Source organism: Mustela nigripes, chromosome 5 (assembly GCF_022355385.1).
Source record: "Mustela nigripes isolate SB6536 chromosome 5, MUSNIG.SB6536, whole genome shotgun sequence".
NCBI classification, from domain to species: domain Eukaryota; kingdom Metazoa; phylum Chordata; class Mammalia; order Carnivora; family Mustelidae; genus Mustela; species Mustela nigripes.
In genome coordinates, this window is record NC_081561.1 from 76,583,272 (window position 1) to 76,601,935 (window position 18,664).

The window sequence follows — 18,664 nt, forward strand, 5'->3', positions numbered from 1 at the left end:
TTTATAAACCTAAAGCATACCAAATTTTGTACTTCTGGGAACTCTCTAGCCACAAATAAATGACCACCAGAGGTAATTGGCAACATGCAATATTGGATTTCTTCCACACAGCAATTTACAGTAGATGTGAGTACATTTGCAGTTGGGTTTTAGAAGAGAATTAAACTAAGGCAAATCCTTGAAGCCTACACTAAAATTGTTAACAGGAACGGAGTTTAGATGTCAGTGCTGCAGTTGGTTCAGTATATCATAAGCATTGAAGGGCATAGACAAAGATTGTGTATTTACCAAATGCTCTACCATTTAAAACTCTATGTTCTGGATGTTTTATCAAAGAAGTTAGTTGAGGGGCACCTAAGTAGCTCAGTCGGTTAATTGTCCAACTTTTGATTTTTTTTTTTAAAGATTTTATTTATTTGACAGACAAAGACCACAAGTAGGCAGAGAGGCAGGCAGAGAGAGAGAGGAGGAGGAAGCAGGCTCCCCACCGAGCAGAGAGCCCAAGGGGCTCGATCCCAGGACCCTGGGATCATGACCTAAGCCAAAAGCAGAGGCTTTAACCCACTGCCCAGGCAACCCCCAACTCTTGATTTTGGCTCAGGTCATAATCTCAGGGTCATGAGATCAAGCCCCGAGTGGAGCAAGGCCGAACCCTCTTCCCCCTTTAGCTCTGAACTCAGCAGGGAGTGTCCTTGAGGTTCTCTCTCTCCCCCTCTCTTCGCTGTCCCTTCCCCTGACACTGCTCTTTCTCTCTCTATACTAAATAAATAAATATTTTTTAAAAATGGATCCACTCTTATGACTATAGCCTTTATGTTGCATCAGTTATGCATTACAAGATTATCAAATAGAGAAATAGTAGGAAGGCTCAACAGCTAGAGAAATTGAAGTCACTCAGGGAGTATCGACAGTTCTGACACTGAAAATTGGTTTAAATTATGCATTAATATATACTCTTTTCATACTTAACCTTTGTATACTAGTTAGGAAAAGATGCTTTCCTATTTCCCAATTTTAGGGAAAGGTACACTAATTTTACCATGTATTTGACACATTTGTAGAAAAGAAAGTCCTAACTTAACGTTTCCAAGAATTTTGCTCATTGTTCCACTCATATTTATCCTTGTTACACATCTAAAGTTTGCTTATGTCTAAAGAAATTGTTACCCGATAACAAAGATCTAGATTCTAACCTTTGATGTAAACTTACTATTTGCCTTAAAGTTCTAGCATTTTTTTGAGTCCTAGTTTCAGGTTTTGAAATAAATAATTGTGATGGCTTCTATGTTTACTAACAATAGTTACTATAGTTAATTTAGCTTCTTGTGAGATGTATGCTTTGAAAGCAAAAGTAGTGTAGAAATAGAAAGTATTGTTAAAAATCAGCTGAAAATATGTCTTTTTCTCTGACCAAATGTCCCTTATTTTGGACTATGTTTCCTTCTTCTGGCATTCTTCATGTCCTCTTTCAAGGTGTCTTCTCTAATTAAGTAGCTATAGCCAGAGACTTTCATTTACATCTCTGGCAACCATTATAATATTAAGTTCTATATATTAAGCATCACTTCCGGATATTTAATAAAATCTGTAAAAGCAGTGATCCCAAGCCATGTTTATATTTTTAGACTTTTTTATTCTACGCACTGGCCCTACCACTCTAACCATAGGCTTTCACTCCCCCGCTGTCCCTCACCTTTTCTGTTCACTGACAGGAGCTCAAAACACACCTTCTCAAATCCACTTTCTTGTTCAGTCCACATTTTGTTACTCACCATTTTGATTGAGTCTACCTCCTAAATGTCCTTGGGAGTGTTCATAACTTCCGCAACACATTACACTACCTTTACTATATTTTAAGCTATCATTGGTCTTTTACCTTGATCGCTACATGATTCTTCCAGTTTCTGTGCCTTTCATGCTGCCAGAGAAACTACCATTCTAATACAAATGTGATCACGTCACTCACCAGATTGAAATCCCCCATATGAACAGAATAATTTCCTTGGCACAGCCCACAAAGTGTTCCGTAATCTAAATCTGTCCTGCGCCTCCGATCTTTTTATAGTCCTCATTTTTCCATTCACCACTATTTAGGCATCAGTTGCACTGAACTCATGCCAGTGTCCTTCCTGATGTGGATAATTGGTGTGTCCCCTCCTCTAGCCCCACCATGGCCACTTACATACTGATAACTTCAACTCATTTTCTTATTTTTATTTAAATTCAGTTAGCCAACATATCGTTCATCGTTAGTTTCAGACGTAGAGTTCAGCAGTTCATCATTTGCATATAACACCCAGGGCTCATCACATCACCTGCCCTCCTTAATGCCCATCACCCAGTTACCCCATCCCGTCTACCCCTCCCCTCCAGCAACCCTCAGTATGTTTCCTATAGTTAAGAGTACCTTGTGGTTTCTCTCACTCTCTGATGACCTTCCATTCAGTTTCCCTCTCTTCCCCCTATGGTCCTGTGTACTGTCTCTTACATTCCACATATGTGTGAAACCAAATGATAATTGTCTTTCTCTGATCGACTTATTTCACTTAGCACAAACCCTCCAGTTCCATCCATGTCAATGTAAATGGTAAGTATAGCTGAGTAATATTCCATTGTATATATACACACCACATCCTCTTTATCCATTCATCTCTCTATGGACATCTCAGCGCTTTCCACACTTTGGCTATTGTGGACATTGCTGCCATAAATATTAGGGGTGCAGGTGCCCTTTCAGATCAATACATTTGTATCCTTGGAGTAAATACCTAGTAATGCAATTGCTGGGTCACAGGGCAGCTCTAGTTTTAACTTCTTGAGGAATCTCCATACTGTTTTCCAGAGCAACTGTACCAGGTCGCATTTCCACCAATAGTGTAAGGGGGTTCCCCTTTCTCCACATCCTTGCCAACATTTGTTGTTTCCTGAGTTGTTTGTTTTAGCCATTTTGACTGGTGTGAGGTGGTGTCTCATTATGGTTTTGATTTGTAGTTCCCTGATGCCAAGTGATGCGGAGCATTTTTTTCATGTGTCTGTTGGCCATCTGGATGTCTGGAGAAATATCTGTTCAAGTCTTCTGCCCATTTCTTGACTGGATTATTTGTTTTGGGGGTGTTAAGTTTGATAAGTTCTTTTTTTTTTTTTAAGGATTTTATTTATTTATTTGACAGATCACAAGTAGGCAGAAAGGTGGGGGGGTTGCGGGGGAAGCAGGCTCCTTGCTGAGCAGAGAGCCAGATGTGAAGCTCAATCCCAGGACCCTGGGATCATGACCTGAGCGGAAGGCAGAGGCTTTAAGCCACTGAGCCACCCAGGCGCCCCTAATAAGTTCTTTATAGATCTTGGATACTAGCCCCTTATCTGATAGATCACTTGCAAATATCTTCTCCCAGTCTGTAGGTTGCCTTTTAGTTTTGTTCAACTTGTTTTCTAAGATTGGGTTTAAACCTTAAGTATTCTATGAAACCTCATCACTACTAACACCTCCATTGCTCATATGAAATAATAGTCCAAATGCTGTTTGAAAAAAAGGTGATTCAGAAATACAAAATGAAGTTATTATTAGAATGGAAAAGAAGAAGTATGAAAAAAACAGAATTTAAGGGGCACCTGGGTGTCTCAGTCAGTTAAGCATCTGCCTCTGGCTCAGGTCCTGCATCGGGCTCCTTGCTCAGTGGGGAGTCGGCTTCTCTCTCTGCCCCTGCCCCTGCTCCCCACCACCAAATAAATAAATAAAATCTTTTAAAAAAAATAGAATTTAACTAAGTTTAGAATCACAAGATTTTAAGGCTGAAAGAGTTACAGTCAATCCAGACCAAAGTTTTCTGTGGTTTCCATATAAAAAGTAAAAACTTTCCTTAAGATGAAGTTTGGGAAATTTGTACCTAGTTGTGTAATACTGACTGTATAATTTGAGTGACCCTTATACAGCATTCAAGAAATAGTTACTACTCAACTGTAAAAAAAAAAAAAAACCTAGAATCATAGAATCTGAGCTTCACAGTCTCAATTTTTCCCACTTCACACAGCATAACACTGAAACTTTCCTGAAGAAATAAAGTTTGCCATTATTTGTGCCTGCCCATAACTGGAACTCCCTGATTACACACAAATAGAAATTTTCTTTGCCAATTAGGGCAATTATGTCTTCCTTACTTTTTCAAAAATCGACTTTGCCAAACACTTTTTTCTAAAAAGGCAAAAATTGAAAAAAACAAGCAACAGCCCAACATTATGAGTTGATTATTAGATTTCTTCGGTGAAAGTTTTAAAGAATTGAGCAAAGTACCTTGGCATATCTCATAATTTTGGTGGGAACTGTTACTAACTATGGGTCCTTTTATGGGGCTTTTTCCTGGAGAAGTTTCCAAACACCCAAAACCCCAAATTTATAATGAAATGCATTTTAAGGTACATCCTTTTTGAGGCTTTGCACCTCTAAATCATGTTTCTTTTTGTAACTGATTTAAAGTTATATCATAATTGACAGAAGTTTCGAGGTGCTTGAAATTATAATTTTGTTTCCTTTGCTGCATTTCAGAGTTAAAGATAGGTTGTTGTGGACCAGTCAAACCCATCTGCATTCAAACTCAGAGTCACTGACTGCCCTGGGATTGAAGTGATTTTCTTTCAAAGGGAGGTCCACTTCTCCATAGACAGTTCTTATGAGGTTTTACCTGTATCTCTGGTGTCTTAAAATGGGCCAAACCAGCTTCTGAGCACAGGATGCTTTCTTCATCCCTTTTCTTTTTTAGGGTCTTTCCCTACTTAAAATGTATGTACATTTTCTGTAAGTCTCCAATGCTGACTTACTGGCATGAAAAATGATCCTGTTACTTGGAAAACAGTTTTCACTTACAAGTCCCCCAGGTCCTATAATGTCTAAACCTCCTGTGCCATTTTATATGTCCGTCCCACCCCATAGAGGAGCATGTACAGGAAAAGCAAACTTCCCTTCCCCCACATATTTCCTCAGTCTATTTACAAAACGTCTTGGAATGAGAATGAGCTGCTTGTGGTTCCTGTGGCTGATTCAGGGATGGTTTCCTCTAGGCAGAGGATGCTGGTCAACCAAATGACCTCTCTGCAGCTAACCCTTGCACTCCTGTGGTAAGGCTGATTGGGCTTATGGGTACCCCCTTCTAACTAAGCCTGGTGGGATTTGTTTTTGTGGTAAAGAACTTAGCAAGAACCAAACATCACTCTGAAGTCAGACCTGATAATGGCAAGGCCCATCAGAGCCCAATCCCACTACCAACAACAAAAGAAACCAGAATACATTGGGATACATTTACACTCCTGTGCATCAACCTTTGTTTCTCAGAAAGGTCACAATTTTTCCCTTCCAGATTCCTGGAAGGACAGTGAAGCTACGTAATTGTATTTGAACACAGAGTACATGAGAAGAAAACATCCCAAACACCAGATATGTGAGAGATGTACTTCAGTCAGCCCTTTTCCCACAGCTCATATGTATGTGCTGATGGCCAGTTAATAGTCATAAGAAGGTTTAAAGTTGTGAAGATCTTTAAACATGAATCTTGCACATGTTTGTTTAAATCTGTTCAGACTTGCTAATGAATAATCTCACCGCCACAGGTGTATGTGTAGCTCTAGTCTTTAGTGTCATGTCCTCACTAAATACATATTTCACTTGAGTAGATGGAAGATTAAGACAAAAGAACTATAAGAATTCTCTCCCCTGGGGGTGCCTGGGTGGCTCCGTCATTAAACATCTGCCCCCTGCGTTGGGCTCCCTGCTCAGCAGGGAACCTGCTACTCGCTCTCTCACTCCCTCTGCTTGTGTTCCCTCTCTCGCTGCCTCTCTCTCTGTCAAACAAACAAAATCTTTAAAAAAAAAAAAAAAAGAATTCTCTTCCCAAAGATAAAATGAACATTATAAATGCTATGAATTATAATTAGTAATATAAATAACCACATATGATCATATGGAAATACTGGTAAGATAAATATCACATTTTCTTCATTGTATCAATGTGAACTGATACATGTAAAACTCCTGTGAAAGGAAATTATTTTGAGAAAGCATGGGAGAATGGATTCCAAGGAACTATGTTAGTTTCACAATCAATTTACACGGGAACAAAGGGTAAAACTGTGTTCGCTAACAGACCACAGTTGAAAAAAGATATCCTAAAAGGAAGTATCCTTGCTCAAGTTAAACCTTCATCTATGTTGTCATCCTTGCTTGAAGAGATTAGATGCATGCTTTTCATCCACCACATAAATGACAAGCAAACTAATGTGCATTGCTTTCAGTGCAAAATTACCCAGTCTCCAATCTTCCAGGATCCTGGTTCAATGAGAATATTTTCATTACGTGTGCGTGTGCATGTGTGTGTGTGTGTGTGTGAGAGAGAGAGAGAGAGAGATCTATAAATAGTTTGAGGCAGTATATTCTTAGTTTCCAAATTCCCAAATTCTAAGAACTTTTAATTAAAAACTATGTATGTATTAAAGGGAAATAGTAGATCATAGAAAAGGGAAACAAAAATTCCAACTCATTCACCCATTACCACCAATTGAAACCTAATGAAAAGTGTACCATCTGCCTAGAGAATGTCATCGAACTTCTGTATTTATAATTTAACATTTGTTTTTATCTTTCTGCATTTGTCCTTTCAGCGCATTCTAACGTCAGTCAAGGCTGCCAAGGAGGCTGTGCAACGTGTTCAGATTACAATGGATGTTTGTCATGTAAGCCCAGACTATTTTTTGTTCTGGAAAGAATTGGCATGAAGCAGATTGGAGTGTGTCTCTCTTCATGCCCAAGTGGATATTATGGAACTCGATATCCAGATATAAATAAGTGTACAAGTAAGTGCTACATGGCATTATGTTTTTATCTCATCCTTGGGGACTTCCCAGATTTATTGGCCTCTAGAGTATTTGTGATATTCAGTGTTCAGGAAATAATGATATTTACCTGATAATTAGGCTAAACCATACTTGGACTTAGCCCTCAGAGCAGGAAAATTTTCACCTCTTGCAAAAAGCACTCAAGTTTTGTGTTATTGTTGTTTTACATTATAAAAGCAAAAACTGAGAACCTGATTATTACTCATGGAACGTATAGAAAAGTACAGTAACCGTTAATGCCATCTGAGTTCCCATTATGATCATAACATCCAAGTATTTAATGACTTAAAGAATAAATTCAGCTGTTTTTGCTTCAAGAAGGATTCCAGTATAGCCAGTGAAACACTTATCTATCTGTTGGAAATGAACGCTGAAAACACTGTTATCCCCTCTCCTCTGGACACTGAAAGTCTGCAGACCCACTGCAGACCCAGTAACTTTTTAGAATCTAAATTCAGAAGTATCATTCCTCTGTCATACACCACACGTAGCCCTGCCTTCCTCTCCTACTCCTCTCCTGTGAATGCATCTCAGCCATTTTCCACTGACATCACTGGTCTTCTTGCAAGATCTTGCCACCTCAAGGCTTTGCAGTTACTGTTCTGACAATTTGGAAAGCTCTTTACCTACCTACATCTTTGCTTGGTTGGCTCTCTTCTCTCATTCAAGATTCTGCTCGTATGTCACCTTCTCAGGGAAGCATTCCATGACCTGCTTACTCACAATAATCTCCTTATTGGTCATTTGCCATAGTTCTTGTTTCCAGAGCACTTAATCACTCTGGAACCACTTTGTTCTGTGGTCCTGGGTTAGTTACATAATCTTTCTGAGCCTTGGTTTCCTTATCTATAAAATGGAAATTATAATAGGAGCTGTCTCACTAGATTATTGTCCTCATAATAACTTCCACAACTTAAACCTCTTAAGTGACTTAATATTATAACATACTCGCAGCGATATCTGACTTATAGTAATCACTATATAAGGGTCAGATGTTGTTATTATTTATTGTATCTCCCCTCCTAAAATGTAAACTCTGTGAAGTCTTTATCTCTCTTGTATGCTCTGCTGTCAAGCAATATCTAGAATAGTGCTAGGCACATAGTGGACAATCAAATATTTGTTGAACGAATGAATAGACTGCCAAAACAGCCCAAAAGCAGTATATTTTGTTAAAGCTCTGATCAAACACTTTTTACTGTCATTTAATATAAGTAAATACTTGGTCTTATAAACATTTTTGGCAATAGACACATTGCCAAAAACTTTTCATAGGGCTATCGATACAATAATTTCAAAATCAATGGCTGATGTATATCAACTGAATGACTGTGGAAGAATTCATAATCCAGTCTGGCAAATTAATTTTGAATCCTAAGCGTGTTTGGCACAAGTCTCCTGTGCGTATAATGTAAGCATACAGACCTGGACCAGCAATAGATAAGTGAAGATAATGAAAGCATATTTCTTTCCTTTTTTTCTATTTCAGAATGCAAAGCTGACTGTGATACCTGTTTCAACAAAAATTTCTGCACAAAGTGTAAAAGTGGATTTTACTTACACCTTGGAAAGTGCCTTGATAATTGCCCAGAAGGGTTGGAAGCCAACAACCATACCATGGAGTGCGTCAATATTGGTGAGAAGGAACTCTAAGGTTTATAGGGGAGGAGAAACACCTCAAATGATAATGTCAGTCTCCATGGAAGTGCTGCTTAAAGTCTTATTTCACAACTACCTGAGAGACTATTTCCAAGAGGCTTTCTCATCCTTCCTTACAAAGATACCATCTTAATGTATCTTTGTAAGGTGTCACAGTTGTGACATGTATCACATGCATGTATCACAATATAATTTAACACCCCATGGGTGCCCCATTATTTCTGAGAGACTGTTGGCAACTGTTTCAGCTATTCTGATCATTACATATTTATTTTATATCATTATGATACAGTGAAGTTCTACTTAATTTATTATAGACATACTTGCATATGTCATAATATAATACACACACACACACACACACACATATATTTGGTCTTAAACTAAATTTCCACATTAGGATAAGAGTTTCACAAAACAGGTCTGATGTGAAGCATGAGTAATGTTGTTTTCCAAGAGGGGAAATCACTCTCTGGGTATGGCCTGTTGACACTCAGTAGATGAGCCAAAGATCTACAGAACTGGAGTTGATATAGTTGAAAATATGACTTTTTTCTCTTGCACTGCTTTGCTGAAATGCCCTACTTGCACAGAAACAAGGAGAGGACTTGGGACTCACTCAAACTGACAGGAGGACACAAGTCACAGGGTCTGATTAAATGCATGCTGAATTTCCTGGGAGGGACGTCCCTCAGACCAGTTGTTTGTCTAAATAAATGGATCACTGTCAGGCTCTATTTTCCCTCTTTTGAGTGTTGCACAGCTACTACAGCTATGAGTTTGATGAACAGTTGGGGAACAGATGCTAAGTCAAAAGGGAAAACAGCATACTAAATCTCAAAATCCCCTGGGCAAGAGCTACAAGAACCTTTGATGCTGCAATGATATTGGCGTACGCACGCAAATATTCTCCTGATTCAGTACAAGATAGTCTCCAGGACTCCCCTGCGGTCTGCACAGATAGATCTATTTGAATCAAAAGTGTAGAATAGTAACTCTTAATGTGGTGGTTCACCTGTTTCAGGTCCACAAGAAACACTTAGTTCTAAACAAACTTCGTAGAAGAATGAAATGAATAGATGATATTTTAAAGATAATTTCAGAAGCATCTGGAAAACAGCAAGCATGAAACAGTTCATGGCTCATTTTGGTTTAGTCTCCCCCCCCCCCTAGTCAGTAAAGACACAGAGAAACAACTTCGAAATAGGGTAAAACATACATGAGAAAGCACTTCAAGCCCATCTCTTTGTAAGTCCTGAGGACTGATGATTAAAGGTAATAAGTTCCAAACTGTGGAAGAAATAGGAAACAGTTCTGTGGAGTACTCAAGGGCAGAAATTCAGGATGAGTTGCAGAAATTTTGTGGTCTTTCTCAACCCAGAAAAAAGAGCACATGTTTAGATTCTCTTAGCTGTTGAAAGTGTAGCATTCAGTCCTTGAAAGCCTGTTTATCATAAATGTATTAATGTTTTTCTATCATAAAGAGCATTTAGCACCTGGCATTGTTGGATTAACTAGTAAAGGTGACTGGTAATTTCTCCTACTATTTAGACAAAAACTCTCTCTTTTTTTTCTTTTTCTTTTCTTTTTTTTTTTTTCAAAAACAATCTCTTAACACAGTTAAATTTAAGTAATTTATATGTTTAAGAATAGGAGTTAGCAATCTAAAAGCCATTTCGTGAATCTGGCTCATCGAACAGTTAGGTGTAAATGACCTAGACACGGTAATAGTGCAAATCCATGGCTTTTGTTCAGGGCTCTCTCTTGTCACTTGCCGTAAGGGATGCCTCCTGTCATTTGCTCTCTAACCAACAAGCAGTAGGTGAGCCATGACTGAGCTTGCCCTGGAATTTCATGAAAAATGATGACCTGCTTGCTTGGCACAAAAGAAACATTAAAGCTTATTCCTTTAACAGAGATGCAACTATGACCGAGAGCGAGAAATAATGGTTCCAAGGACACATTGTGAGTTATTGTCAGTTATTAGTATCTTGACTCTAGCTCTCTGGTGCTCACCAAAGATACTGAAGAAGGTGTCCCTCCCTTTGCTGAAATCGATATTGTGTCACTTGTTTCTTACCCAGATTATTATTTAGAGGAAAGGTCATATATGGAGAAAATGCCACCCTGATGTAAAGCTAGGGGGAAAGACTTTAAGTTTCAACATATCCACTCCTTGTGGTTTGTTGTAAATTAGACATAAATGTCCATTGAACCCAATCTTATAGGAGAATATAGTTCTATTCCATGCTCTAGATACTTGTGTCCTTTCTTCACTGTCATCGTGTCATCCTTTTTGCTCCTCTTGGAGAGTTGGCCTTGTTCAAGTATTCACAGAGGAAGATATCCAACTTTGAACAGTGAGTAGCAAGGAACATGCCCTTTGTTATGTTCTTAATGGAACCATGCAATTGGTCAACAAGAATGAGAGCAAACGAGTAATGATGTTATAAGGTCATTACCGGTGAGAGCATCTAGTTCAGCTTTTATCCCAATTCAAGAATCCCTCTTAGAGCATTTAAGACTATAACAAAATGGCCACTTCGAGGGACAGGAAGCTAATTACTTTTTTGAGACCCTTGCTTCATTAGTGAATAGTTAAAGATTTCCATTGTTAATATTGTTTTTAATACAGAAAATAGAAGAAATAGAGAAAATGAGTGATTTGGGTTTTTTCCTTAGTTTTCTCTTAACCAAATGATGCTCCAGTTCTGTATCATTCATTTAATGACCTGAGTGTAACTTAAATCACAATCCTTTTCGTTATCTTTACATGTTTTCCAAAGTTTCCAATTTTCCAGAAATATTTTTAGAAACTAATATTATAGATTCATTCTACAGTATTTCTCTAGGAAAAACTCTCTTCCTCTCTACCTCTCAAGGCTTTATAACTAGCCCCCCCCCTTTTTTTAGATCTTTTTAATATCTGAACTCATAAGTTTTCAGTATTTTCCCTCCTTCTTCCTCAATGGAATTATCTAAGATTGTCATTAGAATTTCATTTTTCGGGCATCTGGGTGGCTCAGTTGGTTAAAGCCTCTGCCTTTGGCTCGGGTCATGATCCCAAGGTCCTGGGATCCAGGTTTGCATCAGGCTCCCTGCTGAGCCTCCTCTCTCTCTGCCTGCCTTTCTGCCTACTTGTGATCTCTGTCTGTCAAATAAATAAATAAAATCTTTTTAAAAAATTTAATTTATCAGAGCACCTATGTGGCTCAGTCAGTTAAGCATCCAACTCTTGATCTTAGCCGAGGGCTTGACCTCAGGGTTTTGAGTTCAAGCCCCATATTGCGCTCCATGCTGGCTATGGAGCCTACTTCAAAAAAAAAAAAAAAAAGAAAGAAAGAAAGAATGAATGAATTTCATTTTTAGAACCAATTGTCATATGACTAAGGACTCCTAGCTGTAATTTTAAAAATCTTTTTTTCTAAAGTCTAAATACACATTTGCCTAGACCACCTTTGCAACTGTGAAAAAGCACCAATGTTCTGGTCATTTTCACATCAGGTAATTTTTTTTCTAATTTAGTCCTCTTGGTTCTGGCAATAAATGAATATTAGATGAAGTGATAGCTTGCAAACTTTAATTTTTATTTTTCCATTTGCTTTCTTAGAGATGGTTTTATTTGTTTGTGCTAAAAATTCACTGCTTTTGTATCATTAATACCAGGTTGGGAGATATGTCTTTAATTGGCAAAAGATACAATATCATTAAGTGACTTTGTGCTCTTTTCTTTAAAAAAAAAAAAAGATTTTACTTATTTCTTTGAGAGAGACTGAGAGAGAGTGTAAGAGCAGGGTGAGAAGAAGACTCCCTGCTGAACAGGGAGCCCACTGTGGGGCTTGATCCCAGGATTTTGGGATCATGCCTTGAGCCGAAGGCAGATGCTTAATTGACTGAGCTACCAAGGCACCCCTGTTACTCTGTTCTTTGACTAACATCATTATGTTAGAACTAAACATGAAAACTAAGAGTGGCTCAGTAAGGTTCATTTAAGTTACAGAAACTTAAATTCACTAATTTAGTCATTAGCATTTAACTCTTGTGTTACATTCAGATACCTGATGGCAACTATAAAAGCATGTAAAAGGATGTGTGGCAAAAGAATTTAAGTTTCTAAAACATTTAGGTTATATTTTTTGAGGTTGCATGAAAGAATTTTGCTCTAAAATAAGGATCCTTTAAATCAGTAGGCAGCAAGAAAGGTTAATGGAAACATGTTTTGTGGAAAGAATCTTATATCATCTAAAGAATTATTGCTGCAAGCTGTTTCAGTTATTGTAAATTAGGAAGTTGTATGAACAAAAATAGAATAATAGCATCTTGCAGATACTTACTTTGGTTAGAAGTGCAGAAATCTGTTACAAGACTCTGGAAAGCCATGATTGAAAAAAAGAGATTAATACATATAAAAAAGGGGGGAAAATCTACAGAAGAAGCTTTAGAAAAATTACATCTGTTCATCTTAGAAATCATTTCTTCACATTGATTCAGCAGTTTCTCAGCTGAAATTGACCCAGAATCCACTTAAAATAGATGCTGCTATGTCTGAACCATTCCTGTTAATAAATAATATTTAAGTATTCAACTGCACATGAAGTGGAAAACAGTGAATCCAGGTCAATGACCTGGATGCTTTTTTTTTTTTCTTTTAAGATTTTATTTATTTGGCACAGAGAGAGAGCAGGGGGAGCAGCAGAGGGAGAAGGAGAAGCCGGCTCCCCACCGAGCAGAGAGCCCAACGCAGGGCTCCATCCCATGACCCTGGGATCATGACCTGAGCCGGAGGCAGAATCAGTTGAGCCACCTTGGTATCCCATGGACACCTTTTTTGCTTAACCATTCTCTAGCACACAAGTTCTCCAAGGGTGTTCTTTGTACATGCAAATCGGCACCGTATCTATTGTTAAAAATAAAAATTCTCGGGGTGCCTGGTGGCTCAGTGGGTTAAAGCCTCTGCCTTCGGCTCAGATCATGGTCCCGGGGTCCTGGAATCGAGCCCCACATCGGGCTCTCTGCTCCACAGGGAGCCTGCTTCTTCCTCTCTCTCTCTCTGCCTGCCTCTCTGCCTACTTGTGATCTCTGTCTGACAAATAAATAAATAAAATATTTAAAAAATAAAAATAAAAATTCTGAGACCTGGTCCCAGACAACTGAATAAGAAACCCCAGGGGTGGAGTCCAATGGTCTGTGCTTCAGCGAGCCCTCCAGGTGATTCTGTTGCACGCTGAATTTCGAGAAGCAGATCTGTAGCACATAATAATGACTAGTCTATCACGTTATGGTCAGGATCAATCAATAAAGCCTTGGCCAATTGCGAGTAATTGTATTAGTGCCCAGGTTTATAAATCTAGAGTGAAAAGTAAACCTAATGCAAGAATGAGTTTACCTGATATTTTATAAGCATGAAAGTATTATATTTCTACCTTTCCCTTTCTCTTTGTTTTCTTTAAGTCATCTTGCCCAAGTTTGTTCTACAGGATTTCTCAGAATTTGAACAAGTATTGATAGAAGCAAATATTTTTGTTTCTTAAAATTTGTGAAAATATCTGTGAGCCCGCTCAGCCTGCTTCTGCTGTTCTGTTTCAGTGCACTGTGAGGCCAGTGAATGGAGTCCTTGGAGTCCATGCATGAAGAAAGGAAAAACGTGTGGTTTCAAAAGAGGGACTGAAACACGGGTCCGAGAAATAACACAGCATCCATCAGCAAAGGGTAACCTGTGTCCCCCCACCAGTGAGACAAGAAAATGTACAGTGCAAAGAAAGAAGTGTCAGAAGGGAGAACGAGGTACAATCATACGAGCAAAATGTGCTTATTTGAATTCTCACAATTTGATACAATTTATTTCACTTATTTCTTAGGAAACATTTAATACTATTGTTGGTATCTAAAATCCTAAAAGGTACACCAACCAAACTGTATGTTGGCTGTAAATCACAGAATATAGATGTGCAGGGTTTTTTTTTTTAACATCTTAATTTTATTTTATTTTTTTTCGTGTTCCAAGATTCATTGTTTATGCACCACGCCCAGTGCTCCATGCGATAAGTGCCCTCCTTAATACCAACCACCAGGCTCAACCATAACCTTCAATTCGTTTCTCAGAATCCACAGTCTCTCATCTTTCATCTCCCCCTCCGATTTACCCCAATTCACTTTTCCTTTTTTTCTCCTAATGTCCTCCATGTTATTTATGATGCTCCGCAAGTGAAACCATATGATAATTGACTTTCTCTGCTTGACTTATTTCACTCAGCATAATCTCCTCCAGTCCCATCCATGTTGATACAAAACCTTGATCCCCAAACCAGGCAAAGACCCCAACAAAAAAGAGAATTTCAGACCAATATCCCTGATAAATACGGATGCCAAGATTCTTTACAACATCCTAGCTAATAGGATCCAACAGTACATTAAAAAGATTATCCACCGTTACCAGGTGGGATTTATCCCTGGGATGCAAGAGTGGTACAACATTTGCAAGTCAATCAATGTGATAGAACAAATCAATAAAAGAAGAGAGAAGAACCACATGGTCTGTCAATTGATGCAGAAAAAGTATTTGACAAAATACAGCATCCGTTCCTGATTAAAACTCAAAGTATAAGGATAGAGGGAGCATTCCTCAACTCCATAAAATCTATCTATGAAAAACACACAGCAAATATTCTCAATAGGGAAAAACTTGACAGCCTTCCCATTGAGATCAGGAACACGACAAGGATGTCCATTCTCACCACTCTTGCTCAACATAGTACTAGCAGTCCTAGCAACAGCAATCAGACAACAAAAAGAAATAAAAGGTATCCAGATAGGCAAAGAGGAAGTCAGACTGTCTCTCTTCACAGACGACATGATACTTTATATGGAAAACCCAAAAGACTCCACCCCCAAACTATTAGAACTCCTACAGCCATTCAGTAATGTGACAGGATACAAAATGAGTGCACAGAAATCAGTTGCTTTCTTATACACTAGCAATGAAAATATAGAAAGGGAAATTAAAGAACCAAGTCCATTTACTATAGATGTGCAGTTTTTAAAAATAGAGTCTGATATCAAAACTATAAACTGCTATAGATGTGTGTTAATTTGATCTTGATGGGAAAATGATGCATTTTTTATTTTAGGCCTATGTTTGTCTTTTGGGTCATTATCTTTCTTATCCTTTCCAGTACCTAAAAAACTTTTGAGAAGCCTCATAAACATGAGATTGCATACTATGTGGTACAAGATCATAGTGAAGCAACGCCAGCCGTAAACTTATTTTTTTTTTTCACTGACTACAAATCAAAGTAGTACAATTAGGTTGTAAGCTTTTGTAGCTAAAGCTATTTTAAAGGTTACATAGCATTTTTAAAAATATTTAAATGGATATGTGTTTCTACAGTATTTTTTTAAAGATGTTTTTTATTTATTTGAGAGAGAGAGAGAGAGAGTGGGAGGGAGAGGGAGAGAGAATCTGAAGCAGACACTGTGCTGAGCACAGAGCCCAGTGCAGAGCTTGATCCTATGACCACAAGATCATGACCTGAGCTGGAGCCAAGAGTCAGACACTTACTTACCTGACTCAGCCACCCAGGCTCCCTAATACATGTTTCTAATGCAATTTCACATTTGAAGTAAACCAATAAGGCTATATTTTATACATATAATTCAAGCATTAATGACATTTGATCCCAAGATTATTTTACTTTTACACTAACTTTATAAACCAGATTATAGAACCTATTAGATCAATAATAAATAACTCTGTTAGAGGGGCACCTAGGTAGCTCAGTTGGTTCAGCATCTGCCTTCGGCTTAGGTCATAATCCTGGGGTCCTGGGATGGAGCCCCATGTTGAGTTCCCTGCTCAGCAGGAAGCCTCCTCCTCCTCCGCTCCCCCTGCTTGTGCTCTCTGTCTCAAATAAATAAATAAAATATTAAAAAATAATAACTCTGTGTTAGAGCTTGTTCTGAAGTCTTATGATTGCCAAGAAATATACCATTTAATATGGTGTTTTAGAGTAATTAAGTTTCCATTTAGGAGACCTGCAATTGTTGTCCTTTAAAATATAATTTTCCATCTTTCTCACTAATGTCCTCTATCCCACTGCCTACAAAGAAAGTTATATAGCTTTGTGTACCTATTGGCAGCTCTGTTGAGCCAATTAATGATCCTCTCAATGAATTGCAGCTTGAAAGGAGTTTGGGTGCCTCTGTAGTTGAACTTCCTATGCTTTATTTAATTCATTCTTTCATTCAGCATTGTTTTATTGAATTTTTACTTTGTGGCCACACACAGTGCTAAGTCTTGGAGATTCACAACTGAATAGGGTACTACCCCTATCCTGAAGGTATAATTAGGATCCAGTAGAAGGTTGAGATATTTATATAGATAATCATAATATCATATAGGAAAGGAAGATTATAGATACTTGAACAAAATTTAGTGGGAATAGAGAGGAGAGTATGCAAACATGAACATTGATCATTTAAGAAACACTGTGGATCACTGGTACTTTGCAAAATGTCTTTCACTATACCAGAAGAATTGGCCATTATCAGAATGTATCAGCCTGCTGTTGCTATTAGTAATCAAGTAGTTAATGTGATAAAATTTTTGAAGACATGGATGATTTTAAAGGGAACTTCAAGCTTTCGTAAATTTGTAAGAGGTTTTCATTAAAATTAGGTTTAAGAAATGAAAATTGGCTAGTGAAAAAGGTCTTTCTGGCATTTGTTACCAATTAATTTAAAACATCTTAAATCTTAAAAGTTGGATTTGGAAATCAAATATTTCATCACTCGGCTTGTTGGTAAACTCCCATAGCTGTATATTTACTTATGTTTGCTACATTTTCTTGAAACTTAATGACTTACAGGTGGTCCTTGCTCATGTTATTTTTCACAAAGATTCTACATTACTAATCAGTATTCAGCATACTTAACTTTTAAAATATAAGTGAAGAAAACCTTATCCAATAGAAAAATTAAATTATGATACTAGTATTTCATTTGCGAATGTGGTCTTCTAGTATATTTTGCTAGGACTTGACTTAAATATTAACATTGAAAATGTCAGTTTTTAAAACTAGCTATAGATAAGATAAATAATGGCACAAGAAGTTTAAAATAATAACCTGTGACATACACTTGGCTTAAAAGTTTCTTCTGGTGTTTTTTCCTCTTCTCTGAGTAGGATATAGTGACATTTACATTTACTAAAAGAACTTCATCCAACTGGAAAAATTTAGGTAGATCACATTTATAATTCCAGATTTAGTTCCACTTTTGTTTAATCTTTATTCATCTTTGTATATGTCTCAAAAAGTTTTTTTCAAGTGGCCCAGAAATTTAACATAGGAAGGAAACCACTTCTCCCTTCATTTCTTACTTCCCTAACTTAATATTTTTCTTAACTTCTCTTGATGATAACTTACCATACATGCTATCTGAACACAAAGAAACCAAAGAGAAAAATAATAATGAACTCTGGACAGGCCACTATATCAAACATCATATCAAAATAATAATGCCTCCTGGAGTCTTCCCATTTAGATTGTGAGATATGTATCATAAATATTCATGGAGATATATCATGATAAATACAATAAAGTGATAAAAGCTTGATTTCTCCTACTGCTGGAATAGCTGTTATACAAGTGGTTCCTAAATGCTTATAGACTTATAAAATAAGATCCTTCAGGCTCATGGTTTCAGCATTTCTAGAAGAATAAGCTAAAAGATTAGGTTCTTAAAATAAAAGTTAGCCTGAAAATCTTGAATTTAAACTTAAGTATATCATCTCTGTCTAAGAAGCTCACGAAAGACAGAGGTAGATAACTCATATTTGGAAAAGGTATGGCACATGTGTTCAGGATTTTTTTTTTCTGCTACATTGTAATTGCCAAAGGCAAGGTCTCCAGGGAAGAATGATAAGATCCAGAAAGGACTTTCCAAAATGTACACAAAGAAGCTGAATTGATGGAAGTAGTTTTTAGTAACAGAATGAGTTCTTCAAGTCGTGAGATGTATTTTAATAAATATGTTGAAAAAATTGGTTGCAAAATCTTACAAACATGCACTTCTTTTTACTAACATCCTTCTCATGTTTAGAATAGAGTAAATGAATATGAGGTTATAA

General features: G+C 37.5%; 1 protein-coding gene across 1 annotated transcript in view; it reads left to right on the forward strand.

Annotated features, from left to right (window-relative positions):
* Positions 1–18,664, forward strand: part of RSPO3 (R-spondin 3) — an 89,834-nt gene that overhangs the window by 27,429 nt on the left and 43,741 nt on the right. Inside the window, exons 2-4 of the mRNA XM_059399148.1 lie at positions 6,646–6,837; positions 8,369–8,515; positions 14,125–14,322. Coding sequence (XP_059255131.1) covers positions 6,646–6,837; positions 8,369–8,515; positions 14,125–14,322 — 537 coding nt within the window. The remainder of the gene's footprint in view (positions 1–6,645; positions 6,838–8,368; positions 8,516–14,124; positions 14,323–18,664) is intronic.